The sequence below is a fragment of the Pyrus communis genome, chromosome 17 (genome assembly GCF_041283825.1).
Source record: "Pyrus communis isolate YQ-2024b chromosome 17, ASM4128382v1, whole genome shotgun sequence".
Classification (NCBI taxonomy): domain Eukaryota; kingdom Viridiplantae; phylum Streptophyta; class Magnoliopsida; order Rosales; family Rosaceae; genus Pyrus; species Pyrus communis.
Window position 1 is genome coordinate 27471356 of NC_142581.1, and position 14024 is coordinate 27485379.

Consider the following 14024-nt stretch of genomic DNA (forward strand, 5'->3'; position numbering starts at 1 on the left):
TTTAATTATTACTATATAAATTAAACTGCATTTTGGAGGCTAAAATGACCTCATATGGCTAAAAATCATCTTATGTCACAACAAAGTAGTAAGTTTGAATCGTGGTGTTATTCCCTATTCGAAAAGGTATCAACAGCCTAAATCTGAGCTCCGACGTGAAATATGTAAATTCTCACTGCGTCTTTTTATCTTTCTACGGTCCATTTTCTCTTCAATCTATTCAACCATTTGTTACCATTTGTTTTACATCATATTGGTGAACAATACTATATCAGTTCTAAGTATCAAATTGATGCAAAGAGCACAATTTTAATGATGATAGAGCAAATAGTTTATTAGGTATTGGTATGATGCCTAATCCTGCACAATACTAATCAAATAGTTAAGGCGTTGCATTCGCCGTTCTATCATCTATTTGTTTATTCTTAATCAGTGCTTTGGCTTGCCGGTTGCCACATATGTATACATATTCTTTTTTCCAACATTATTGTTGATTGCATCATGCAACTACTATATATTAACATATGGTATTAATATGGCACTATTGCGTTTAACAAGATAAGGCACATTGCTTAAACAAATATAACCTCTAATATTCGATTTGACTTGACAATTGACACAGGTTAAGTAGATGCAAGGTTTTTCTATAATATACACCAACAATGGCGGATTCAAAATTCAAACATTTAGGGTCTTAGTGTTAAAAGTCTAGATTTCCCAACCTCCGGGAGGTCATGGAATCACTTTGGTCCCATTGTACATCCGCTTCAATGCACTAGCATATGGGATGCACAAGTGCTTGTGCTGTTTGATTATAATTGTCAAAATTCAATTATGTAAATTTAACCGTCCAATGCACTGATGCATCCAATACACCGATGCATTATAGAATTTTGCATATTTAGAGGCAGTAGATGAAATCTTATTCTATTTTTTTAGGGTAGCTAGATGCAACATTATTATTAGCTCTCAGGTAAGCATATTTCTGTCTCTTAATTTCTTAAACCAATCTAATCCTACACGCATAACCCTTGAGTCACGTAGTAATCTTGTTCCAGGAGTTAGATATGTTGAGATCCGACACCTACCATGCAACATTTTATTTTCTAATGGTTCAATAGTAGGTTGATTAGTCATATGATAACGCCATGGCACCAGGTATTCTCTCGTTCCCCTAGTAAACACAAATTAAATAATCGTCCCTATGAGAAAGTTTTACTTGGTCCAAAGCATGTGTTTCCATGGACAAACACTTTTTTTAAATAAAAAACGGTGTTGCTAGATTTCGCTCATCATCATGTTGTCTAAAACGATAATGTTAGAGAGATCATATTTAGCTAATGGGGTTAATATCGGCTCGGAAGTTGATTGGTGATGGCTTTATTTTCATTCCCAAAACTCCACATATCTTCTGCCTCTGATCACATCTCTCCACACATTAGCAAATACATGGGAGTGGTGCAAATAAAGGGAGGAAAAAACAAAAAAAAAAACAACTGTCACCTCGAATAGGTACGTAATCATCCAAATTACTCCCCAAAGTAGTTGGAAAAAACGTTAACTAGTCGTCCAAATAATAGGATGTCCAGTAAAACCAAACGGTCACAAGTGGTAAATGCCCTGGTAATTAGGAGAAATTTTTCAGTGTAGAGGAAATACGATTTGATATATCAAGTGTCATACTACAAGTGGTTGGATATTTGAAATCCAATCACTTGTATTCTAACACTTGGTGTACCAGGCCGTGTTTCCAACACACCAAAAATCTCTCGGTAATTAGGGTTTTCTTCACGGTTTTCTAGATTCAAACGTTTCACTCTCCTTATAATATAAATTATTATAGAATACCGATTTTAATCAAGTAAAACTAACCCTCCCTGTGTCTCTTTCTCTAGTGTCACCAACGCGTGGTGCACCGGCCATTTGCATTGGTGGATGCATTGGTCATCCGGCAAACGTTGTCATCCAATATATCTACATATATATAAACAAGGCCAAAAGCCCATATTTACGTACTGTAATTTCTGTGCAGTACGTAAATGTGTGGACATCTGGACACTTCCATCGATCGTTCCCCACTCACCATCACCCATGCCCCTTTCAATTTTATACATCAAACAGTGGAATATGATCCCTACTCTTTAACTACTCTACTAACAAAAACGCGTTATCTTCTGCGCTTTTGGCTTCTCCTATCTTTGTTTGTTCCTTTACTTTTTTCCTTTCGTTTTTTTTCTCTTTCCACCCCATAATTCCGATGGTATAAGTACTACTCCACCTCCACAACCCCACTGTACCGAGAAACCCACCCACACATCCTCATTTCTCTCTTCTTTGTGTGTGCTTTTGTAAATCAATCACTAAGTAGCCTAGCTTGCTAGCTTGTAATAATGCATCTCTCTCCCAAAACCATGTTCTTAAATCTTCTCGTCTTCTTCTTTCTCGTCTCTCCTTCTCTTTCGGTTTCGATTCCGAAAGATCAGTACAAGCTCCAAAACAAGTTGAAGAACGACACTAGTGCTTTTTCTCTCTCTTTCCCTCTCACTACTTCTCCACTATCTCTCTCTGCAAATCCAAACACGTCCAAAACTTTCCATGCCTCTGTCGTTTCAAACTCCAAGCAAAACCCTAGATCAAGACCTACTACTACTGCTGCTACTGCTGGTGGTGCTACAAAAAAAACACCGTCGTACAACTACAAGCTTTCGTTCAAGTATTCGATGGCTCTCATCGTTTCTCTCCCCATCGGAACTCCTCCGCAGACCCAACAGATGGTTTTGGACACCGGAAGCCAACTCTCGTGGATACAGTGCCACAACACGACCCCCAAACCACGCCCTCGACCTCCTCCCACGGCATCGTTTGACCCTTCTCTCTCTTCCACCTTCTCTGTTTTGCCTTGCACTCACCCTATTTGCAAACCCCGGGTTCCCGATTTCACCCTCCCAACCTCATGTGACCAAAACAGCCTCTGCCACTACTCCTACTTCTATGCCGACGGAACTCTCGCTGAGGGCAATCTCGTCCGAGAAAAATTTACCCTTTCTCGTTCCGTAAGTACCCTTCCCTTGACTCTTGGTTGTGCCAAGGACACCAGTGACACCAAGGGTATTTTGGGTATGAACCTTGGAAGGCTATCATTTGCTTCCCAAGCTAAAATTACCAAGTTCTCCTATTGCGTACCCAACCGACCGGCTCAAACCGGGTCCAATATGCCGACCGGGAGTTTCTACTTGGGGCATAACCCGAACTCTGCGGGATTCCAATATGTTGACCTTTTGACCTTTAGTCAAAGTCAGCGCATGCCGAATTTGGACCCCCTTGCCTATACAGTTGTAATGGTGGGGATAAGAGTTGGAGGGAAAATGTTGAAAATTCAACCCTCTGTGTTCCGTCCCGATGCGAGCGGGGCGGGTCAGACCATGATTGATTCAGGGTCCGAGTTCACTTATTTTGTGGACGAGGCGTATAGTAAGGTGAGGGAAGAGATTGTGAGATTGGCGGGACCAAAGTTAAAAAAGGGCTACATGTACGCAGGTGTGTCCGACATGTGTTTTGATGGCGATGGTGTGGAGATCGGACGGTTGATAGGGGACATGGCGTTTGTGTTTGGTAAAGGTGCGGAGATTGTGACGCCGAAAGAACAAATTCTTGCCGATGTAGGGGGCGGAGTCCGGTGCGTGGCAATCGGACAGTCCAACATGCTTGGTGCCGCGAGCAATATAATCGGAAATTTTCATCAGAGGAATCAATGGGTTGAGTTTGATCTGGCAAATCGTAGAGTTGGGTTCGGTAGGGCCGATTGTAGTAGATCATGAGTATGGATATATAGTGACGATATTTATGATATGGTGGCTGCTGCACAAGTTACTGCACGGGTGTTTCAACACGTTAGAGGACAAAGAGGTCATTTACATGATGATGACCTAATACCAGAATCTAAACGAGTGAAGAGATGAACTAGTTGCAACTTGCCATGCAGTAGTCAGTGGTATCAATGTCTGGAGGGTTCGCAGTCTCTTGTATGTATATTATTGCATGCACTATATATAGATATACAATATTGCTAGAGAAACTATCAATTTATATTTATATTTTGTAAATTATATGATGCGGTTGTTGATTATTGAATTATTATTAAGTGTTTATTAACATGCTTATTTCTTATTAGTTACACATCACATGATTTACAAATATGGTCTACCAAATTGATTTACCTAAAATTACTCAAATATATATATGGTGAGACCAATGTATATACGGGATGTGAAATAATAATCCAGGCGCATCGCACTTCCACTCTAGTCAAGGTTGCCACTCGGCCCTAAGACGGATCAAAGAAGAGTGGGTAACCTCTCTCACTTTGGTAAAATGATCATCATCTCGCTTTGTTTTCCGGTTGGGATTAAACTCTGGACCTAACCTAATCCTAATTATTTTACTCCGCTTTTGTTCGCCACCTAAGCTAGCAAGTGTTTGATGATAACGTTGCTCGGCTCAGTCTCTCTCTAATAATACTGTGTCCAAATTTAATGAAACAGTACTATAATATTGAAAGGAAAACATGGAAATGTGTCCCCCATCCCCATCGACAATAATGGAGTTGTCATAAGATATGAAGATTAATTAAATGAATTCAAACTTTGAAGAATCTGGTTTGGTTTTTTCCTTCTAAAATTAATCAATTACATTGAACATGGACATTCACCCTTTTAATCTAATAATTAATCCAACAAAGGAAGGGTCGAACCTTGGGTGTCTAAACTCTGCCAATCTCACTCACTACATGCTAATAGCCTTCTTTTTCATCATTTCGGGTGAGAGAAATTCGAACTCAAAACCTTTTTAAATATATAAAAGAAAATTTTGAACTCAAAATCTTTTTAAATATATAAAAGTGAAATTTAAATTCAAAATCTTTCTAAATATGTAAAAGAGAAATATATACCACCGAACCACTATGCTTCATTTCATTTTTTTTTTATGTTTGGTTGATATTTTTTGTAATACAAACGATATTACTACTTTAATTTATACTAAAGAAGGAGGTTAAACTCAAGATTACACAGTGAGTTAAAAAGAATTGACCTGGCCAATCCACCCCTTGTTTGTATTTGATCATTAAAAAGAAGGAAAAAGAAGAAGATGCTCCATTCCATTCATGCCACTCAAACATCATCAATGTTTGAAATTTTTTTATTACGGTCGATATTTTAAACACTATACATCATGAACCTTAATTAGAAAAATGGTGAATGGCATTGCATTACCACATAGGTCTAAAAGAAAGAAGTAAAAAAACAAATCTATCTACGTGTAAAGCTTTTTGTGTATATCGATTCCTTGTTGACAAGATATCAGGTGTTACCAGTGTGAGCCTGTGAACATCTTTTCTTTATATCATTCGGTTTGTGTTTGTGTAAACATCCAAAAAAAAAAACACAAGCCATGGGATTAAACCCGGCAAAGCACCGTGCCTAAGATTTAAGGAGGAAAATGTGGGCTCTACCGAAGTTGGAAGCGTGCAGTGAAGTGGAGACACCTACTTGGGACTCTTCTGCCGACTCAATACTCCTCCTTCCACAAATATTCCCGACAACCATTGACATTTCCTTTTCTTTTCTTTTGTTTGTTTGTTTAAAAGCTAAAGGAGGAGGAGGGAGGCTACCTCATCTTAGGTCAAGGCCAACAGGATTCTCTCTCAATCTTCTTTGACAGGATCTCAAAAATTCATTAATTATATTTGTTTATCGTAAATCATGCGGTCAGTTTTTGTCAGCTACTGCTTGTATTTAATTTTAAATAAAAAAATTAAAAATAATTTCTGACCACACGATGTACGATAAATGAACACGATTCATGGATCCCCATAATCCTCACAAAGAGGATCAGAAAAGAATTCGAACTCAGGTTAGGTCATATCACAAGTTTTCATGAGAATGTATAGAGATGGTCTTAGCATTGTATGAGTTTTTTACTCATTGTTCACCAAGTGAAATTTTCGACAACGAAATTCGAATTTAGACTTTAATCTAACGAAGAGGATCCTTGCTAACTTAACTAACGACTTTTTTTTTCTTTTCTTTTGGCTCTTTGATTATAGTGTAATGTTATTTTTAAACATAATTGATTTAAGATTTTATTGAAAAAAATATCTTATAAGGTCTTTCTCCTTCTTACCCTTTTTACCTTGTCACGTGGGACTTGTAAAAATGTTCCATCATTTCAAAATCACGATTTGTGCATGTATTGACAAAAAATTGATGATATATGTACACGTGGCGAAAGGTCAGCCAAAACTACCCCTTTACGTATGTATATCAAATCATAGATAAAGTTGCATGCATAGCCATGAATGAATGAGACCAATTTAATTAGGGTAATACTAAAAGGAAAATGTTATTGACATTTCAAAAATCTCATTATACACTTTTTATAGGTGTATATTTTCTTTCTAAATATAGAAAGTTTGGAGTGTAGAATGAGATTTTTGGAGTGCCAGTATATTTTCTTTCCAAATATAAAAAGTTTGGAGTGTAGAATAAGATCTTTTGAGTGTCAATAACACTTCCCTACTAAAAATACCAACTATTAGAAATTAAATTTTATAAATCATACGAGGTAGTCTTTAATGATTAGATTATTATTTAAATATAATTAAAATATTTATTTTTTATTGATGATACATCATATGTTTACAAATTTTGTCTAAAAAATTAGTCCACATACTCATTTAATTAACTTTCAAAAGTTTTGACCACTTGTCATCCTATGCTTAATCCGATCTAAAAAATGCATACATCATCTCGAATATAATGAAGCATTGGATTAAGAAACGTGACGTTTCACCAAAAAGCAGACCTAATTAAACCCTAGCTAAATCTAGAGAAAATGACCATGAGAGGCATGACCTATGCTATCTCGTGAATTTGGTGAGTTATGATCGTGAATTTGGAAACTAAGTTATGATAACATCGACATAAAGCAATCCAATCTTTTTGTCCCAATCATAGTTAAAAAAATATGTAACGGATATAATACGTAAAAATTACGTATGTATCTTATTTGACAATTTTGTTAAAAAAAAAAAAAAAAGGAAAAATTTGGCCATATTTTTAAATTTTATTTATTTATTCTTATTTCTTCTTTAATGTATTTGCTTTATTAAAAAGTGTATCAAAGTAACGTGCATTAACTCTAAAAAATATGTATGTACGTGTATCGTACTTTAGAGTTATAAAAATGTCCAATTTAACAAATCAATCAAACGTGTACAAATCTAGCGTTTTCTTTTGCTTTTTCATCCTTTTACTTTGATTTTTAGTAGTAATTTCGCACCCTCACAACAAAATCAAACACAACGATAAAAACAATCATAACTATGTATCGAACTCATCACAAATTAATTAATATAGCATCTTATTCGCTATTTTCTCGTCAAATTAATTTAGACCCCATCAGTCAAACATGATAGCTCATCCAACCAAGTGTAGACAGCAACCCCTAGAGCATTGGCTTTTTTTTTTTTTTGTCTATTTTATTCTTTATTCTTTTCCATTTTTTTATTCATAATTAAGATGTATTTTATTCTTTATTCTTTTCAATTTTTTATTCATAATTAAGATGAAATTCAGTTTTAAGATTTATAAAAATGGTTAGGAGGGTACGTATGGTGAGCAAATTTTGAGGTATGAACAGATTATCCCTATTGTTTTGCGTATGGATGTGTGCAATGAATAACTTAAGACATTTTAGCTAAAATAGTTCGTGAAATTAGCATAACACCTCATTATGATCATTAAGATTTGAAATCAATAGAAGTGGTATCATAATTTATCCACAGTCAATTATTTTTGTCATTTTGTGGAAAATCTTTATTAAATAAAGACAAAAATGACAAAAGTACCTCAATATAATAAATAATGGACCAAAATGATTTAACAAAAATTGAGGGTATTTTTGTCATTTTGATCCTTATTTAACGGATATTTTTCACAGCAATACCAAAATGAGTTCCATCAATTTTAAATTTCAGGGACCAAAGTGAAGAGTTATGCTAATTTCGAAGATCATTTTGGCTAAAAGCCTAAACTTGATCACTCGTTCAATGAATACTGATCCTACATATATAATATTGTTATTTTGTGAACTTTTGATCCATACCTCTCCTTTTAAGACAAACAGAATAGAAAAAGAAAAAAAAAGGTTTATAGGAAAGGTGCAAAGGTGGCTCCAAGTGGGGGAATGTAACGCACAGTTTTTCAAATATTTGATAGGAAACAGCCAAAGCGAGTTTCAATAATTTCAACCTCATGTTCAGCATTGGATGACCGGAGTGGGCTTCCGAGGAAAAAGGTGTACCATCTCGATCACCAAAAGATTCAAAGTTTATATTGAATGGCATTGCAAACAAGCAAAGCTAGTTTGATCATTTAGGAGAAGACAACAAATAGCTGGCAGAAAGAGTAAAAGGCAACTTGTATAGTTGTATGCATGCTAGCTATTTTAGGATGGATTGCTTTCACTTTCAGCCGATCCTCGAGGACCTAACCCTAAGCTGGATATGACGATGGCCACCCTCGCTTTCTGCATGATGTAACGTAAGAGGAACCCTAGTTTTTTCCATGGCTAGTGAGATTTACAACCCTTTTTTAGCCTCTCGCTTACTCAGGTGAGCGTAGAAAAATATATAAGCTCTTGATTTAATTAGACTGCAGATGATTAAAATTGGAGTGTGAAGAGCGCTATCCTTTTTCATTTCTCCCTTTCTTTTCTCCTACCATTTTACAGAAGTACTCAAATCGAAAGTACTAATTAAGTCATTTGATTTGTAACGTGATGTTTCTGTTTGTCTTTGTGCGTGAAAACGCCACATCCTTATTCTAAAAGGCTTAACCTAGTGGATAGGTATTGAGTTTTTAATCATGCATCCCGAGTTCATAACATTCCTTTTTTTTCTAAATTATTTAATAGTTTCAAACTCCTCCTCTAACAATAGTAAAATTAAAAAAACAAAATGGCTTAACCTGATCTTTCCAAAGAAGATATATATAGTTAGTTTCAGAAAGCTTAACAGAAGCTAGAGTTGAGATATAGGGGGATTGAAAAGGTAGGAGATGAAGTTGTGGAAGCCATGGGAAAAAAAAAAAAAAAAAAAAAGATCAGAGGCTCAATACAATGTAAAGTTGGGTGCGTTTTTGCTTAGCACTATAGGTGTATGCCCACCATATACTTAAATGTTAATTTTTTCAGTCTAAAAAAAATTAATCAAGATTAAGTAAAATGACACGAACATATGATTAGGTGTATGGTGAGTATATACCACATTTTATCATGGTGAGCAAAGATGCTCCCTGTAAATTATTTTATTCTCATTAATTGTATAATTACAACGTTTATATACAACTAGGGATCAAGAGTCCTAATCATAAATATAAAGATTACATCCAAAATTCAAACTTACAATTCAAATTACAATAAATAATAAAGAGAATAATGGCTGACTAACAACCTTGCCAACACTGTAGACTACACAGTATGGTGGCCGCCTACTAACAAAGATGTTTTGTCATGGTTTTATATTTAATGGTCCCCTCTCGGGCTCTTCCTATTCATTTTCCCACGCGTTTGTTTCAATTTCAAAGTTTTAAATTATAAACGAAAGCAAATAATGACAGCTTGCTCTTAGCTCTTCGGTGGACTTCTTGATATATATCATATAGGAATGACATCCGCTCCAGATTTTTGTGTTTGGAGTTCACGGATTGAGAGATTTGGATTTTTCACAAAAGGGAGAAAGAGATCCGGTTTGTTCAAGTTTTTTACTTTTTATAAAGTAAATAGGATGAGCTAATACAAGTTGTATGATTGAAACTGAATGATCCGAACCTCTCGATCGGACGGCTTCAAACGCATAGATCCATATTAGGTCGTAATCCTATCATATATGGTTTGGTAAATGAAAGTGGAAGTCGGTGAGAAATAAAAAACAGTCCACTGTACGCAAACCTTAATATTAAATCGAGTTGGGCCACGATTATTTGTATAATTAATCAGTTTTGATTCTCTTTTCTTTGGCCCAACTTATCTTTTGTGTGTGTGTTTATACTGCTGTGGTTGGTTAAAGGAAAGTAGAAGTCAACATGTGACCAAGTCTTCCCCTCCTTTACCTTATATACAAGGTTACATATCACTAAGTACTCAAACAAAACCTCAATTAAAACTCATTTACCTTTATAATATATTATTACTGATGAACTTTTGCAGGTTTCCCTCTCATTGTACATGGTTTTTTTCGTTTTGGAGGGAACCCAAGTTGACAATAAAGGTGACGAGACATAAAAGTGAGGTGATTAAGATAATCCCTAGGCCCACAGCACATTGTTCCAAGGTTTGTCTTTTTCTTGTCATTTTTCCCTTTCTTGTTTATGTGTTAGCACAAGAAGTTCTTTCATTACCAAACACAAGAAATTCTTTTGGTAACTCTATCCCTTCCAACGATTAAAGGTTCGGCAGGCACATTTTTGCTCAGTTTTCGAGGGTACTAAGGTATGGTGTTTATTTTCAAGTTTCTATATCAATGATTTATGGATATGGTGGGTATGTTCCAATTTTTGGTTTAAGTGTCATATTCAGATATTCGACCAATTTTTTTCCGTGGTTTGCACATGGTGTGCATAAAATGTGCATATGGTATGCATGTTTGTACTTTAATACCTCTTAACTAGGCCGAGCAACTCTACCACGAAAGTACAACCGAACCCAACTCACAATTGGACCCAAATAGCTTTTAAGGCCCATCAACAACCAAGCTGCTTTCTTTTTCTCTGTAGTTTCTGCGGAGGAGGACCTGAGACATGCAGCAGCAGCAGCAGCATCTATCCCTATCTCTGCTTCTCAAATTTTGGGTTTTTCCAATCGTCTTCAGATTCAAAACCCATTTCCTCAATTTCACCAAATTTTGTGTCGATATCGAAAAGTTTTAGTTTCCAACGGTTGCTGTGGGTTTTGATTCAATTGGGTGTCAAAGATGCATCCTCCATTAACGTTACAAAGCACCCATGTGTGCTCAAGTGAGTTCTCCTTCCCCTTTGCTTGCTACTTCTTTTTTTTTTTTTTTTTTTTGTGTTATTTTTTTATATATATGATAAAAAATTGCACATCAAATGGTAACTGATATTTATTAAATTAACGAAAAAATAAATAACTAAAAATAAACGAACAGAAAAATGAGAGAAAAGGAAACAATTGCACCTGACCTGGGGCCGGACTCGGAATGTGGAGGACATGGGAATCAACAGGGCAGAGACAGCGCGTGATGCCTGTGGTTGGTGACTATAAATACCTTCGTTCAGCCTTAGCACGTCATTTCAGAAACCCTAGCTCCGGAGACACAAACCCTCTCAGCCTTCATTTCCTCATTTCTGGCTTCGAAAACAACTCTCCAAATCCAGAACCTTCATTTTCTGCCTCGAGTTCTCTGCAAATCCTCGCCAAACTTCATCAAACGTCCTGCATGCACAGAGCATCCAAAATCCTTCAATCTTCTCTCATCTCTCGAATCACAGATTACATCAGCTTTATCCACCTCCGAGTTCTGCATGACACATCTCCGTGCATCTCCTCCGCAGATCTCCTTTACCGTTGCGATGCCAGGTAAAACGCATCCATCCTCCTCTCAATTTCTTCTCAATGTCTGCCTTTGACTTAGAGTCAGGGTAAAACCGACTCTCTTTTGCATATTTGTGTTCTGTGGTAAGAACCTCGATCCGGCGAACTAAAGTATGGTGGAACTCTCGAAGATATCATATCGGAGAAGGGAAAGGGTAAGTTTCGCATCCCTTTGGTGTTTTGATCCTGAAATTACTTGATCTGTGAGTCCTGTATCTCCGTGCATGTTTCTATGGATCTGTGAATAATTTCTGGATATTGCAATCATGTATTCATGCATCCATTGGTTGAGTTTGCTTCCTGTATGTTGTCTTGCATGTATCATAGATGAATGTGATCCCCTCTGTCTGCTTGGACTTCCCTCAAACCTGTATGCAATTTAATATCTTAATAAAATGTGAGAGTGAGTGAAAGGGGCAAGCAGTGCTGAGGACGTCTCAGCAACCCCACTATGCGTATCCCTGAACTTATGCCCTTTCGTTTCTGCACTCCATTATTTCCTCTGCGCTTTCTGTTGATGTTGAATGCAATGCTGTGATGTATGCTGATAAATAAGGTGAATGAACGAATGCTCCTGAATGTATGATTCAGTCCAATGTGCGCACTTGCTGGATATTTAGAGTTCCTGAAAAAAAAAAAATTACACAATGTTAACATGGATTAGACAAATTATAGTAAAATAAGTCGAAAAAAAATTGCACTTTTTTTTCTAATTCTTTTCTTGTGTGTTCTTAAGTATTTTGGTATTTTTTAATTGAAAAGAAAAACAAATCGCAAAAGCCTATGCCAATTTCTTTTTCGATGTCGCGTATATAACCCTAATGCTCGGTTGAAGCTTAACTACAACCTTTTATTCTTAAACCACCTAAATAAGATCTTTTAAAAACTAGGAAACTAAATAACAAAAGAAAAACTTAAAATCACAACCCTAATCTAACTTGCAATCTGCCCAGTCACTAATTCCTCACTTTCTAGACCATTCCAGCTCCAAATCAGGTTCAAAAGGCCTTGTTTTAAAGATTAGGACGTCCTCTTCAATTTTGTAGAAGGGCCCGAATCCAGAATACATCATCTTCATGCCCAAAAGTCACAATTAAGCATGAAATTGGCATTTTCCGGAGTTGGGTTCATCTACAATGTTTTAGAGGATGACCTGAGCTTTAAAACAAGTCTTTTTGGACCTGATTTGGTGTTGAATTGGCCTTGAAATGTGTACTGTCTTTAATCTGGCAGATTTTTCATGTTTGATTAGGAGTTTTGTTTCTTAAGTTATCTTAATTTATTTAGTTTGCTAGTTTTTTTACAAGACCTTTTCTAGGAAGAGTTTATTGTTTTAGAATAAACAGCCCCAGCCGGCCTTAGGGATTTTTTGTACGCAACTTCAAGAGAGAACTCCCCAGAGCTTTTGCGATTTGTAGAGTTTTAGACAAGGTGTTTTCAATCTTTTTCTTTTCAATAATATTTTTCTTTTATTTTAGTTATAGTTATGCGTAATTAATTTCTTTTGTTAGGGCGAGGCCACGAGTCTTAACATGAATTGTCGAGTTTGCCTCAAGGTTGGTCATTGGGGCTGCGACTGCCCCTACCACCGTCGTGTCCCAAATGGTAATAGCCTATTTGCGTTGTCCTGCTGTGCATAACTAGTGCAAGCATAATATCCAGCGCGCTTTCGCATGAAATGTTATATTTGTAAAGTGTTTGATCACCACGTCACTGTTGACTGCCCGGAGCTGAAAACACTAATGAAACAGAACTCAGGGAAAGAGGAGTTGACCATGCATGTCTAATGGTATCATCCTGCTGAAGGTGCGGATTGGGAATGTATCATGTATGAATGCTGCAACGGTTGTATTGTCTGGGACGTCATTGCATGGCAGTTGCTTAATTTTCTCGCTACTTTCTTAATTTTCTCAAAAAACAAGGACACACAAACACTGCAAATATTACATATACTAAAAACAATACTTTGAATTCATAATATAACAGAGTACTTGATCTAGATGTTCTTGTATCTGGAAAGACAAACCTAAGAATCAAATTAGAACTTCGACAACTTGGAATGGATGCCGTATCTCATCTCTGCATCTTAGGTTTGATAAAACTAACGACCTACGAGTGTGTTTGTTTTGATACCTAAAATATATTTTCTACGTAATTTATATATTGTGGAAATATAAATGACGTTTTTTTAGTCTCATGAACATGTAATTTTCGTTGCTGACTATCCTTGATGGCATCCCATCTTAACTAGAAAATGCAAATAAAAATATGAATTTACATCCTTTCACATCTTTTGGAGGTGAGCCGCATTAATTAAACAGGAATATTAAATAAAATACCAAATTTACATCTCT

At 36.2% G+C, this 14024-nt stretch overlaps 1 protein-coding gene and 1 long non-coding RNA gene across 2 annotated transcripts; both read left to right on the forward strand.

The window, feature by feature from the left end:
• The first annotated feature begins 2174 nt into the window (after window positions 1-2174).
• Window positions 2175-4154, forward strand: LOC137708047 (aspartic proteinase PCS1). Its single transcript, XM_068447023.2, has one exon. It carries the CDS (start codon window positions 2391-2393, stop codon window positions 3816-3818), a length of 1428 nt encoding a protein of 475 aa, XP_068303124.2. The 5' UTR covers window positions 2175-2390; the 3' UTR covers window positions 3819-4154.
• Window positions 4155-10864: 6710 nt separating this feature from the next.
• On the forward strand, window positions 10865-13896 carry LOC148689750 (uncharacterized). The gene is made up of 3 exons (XR_015958161.1): window positions 10865-11072; window positions 11225-11825; window positions 13182-13896. It is a non-coding gene; the product is annotated as an uncharacterized LOC148689750 (long non-coding RNA).
• The last annotated feature ends 128 nt before the right edge of the window (window positions 13897-14024 follow it).

Excerpts from the sequence above, each read along its gene's own strand:
- LOC137708047 (XM_068447023.2), top strand. The coding sequence starts at position 2,391 with ATGCATCTCTCTCCCAAAACCATGTTCTTAAATCTTCTCGTCTTCTTC.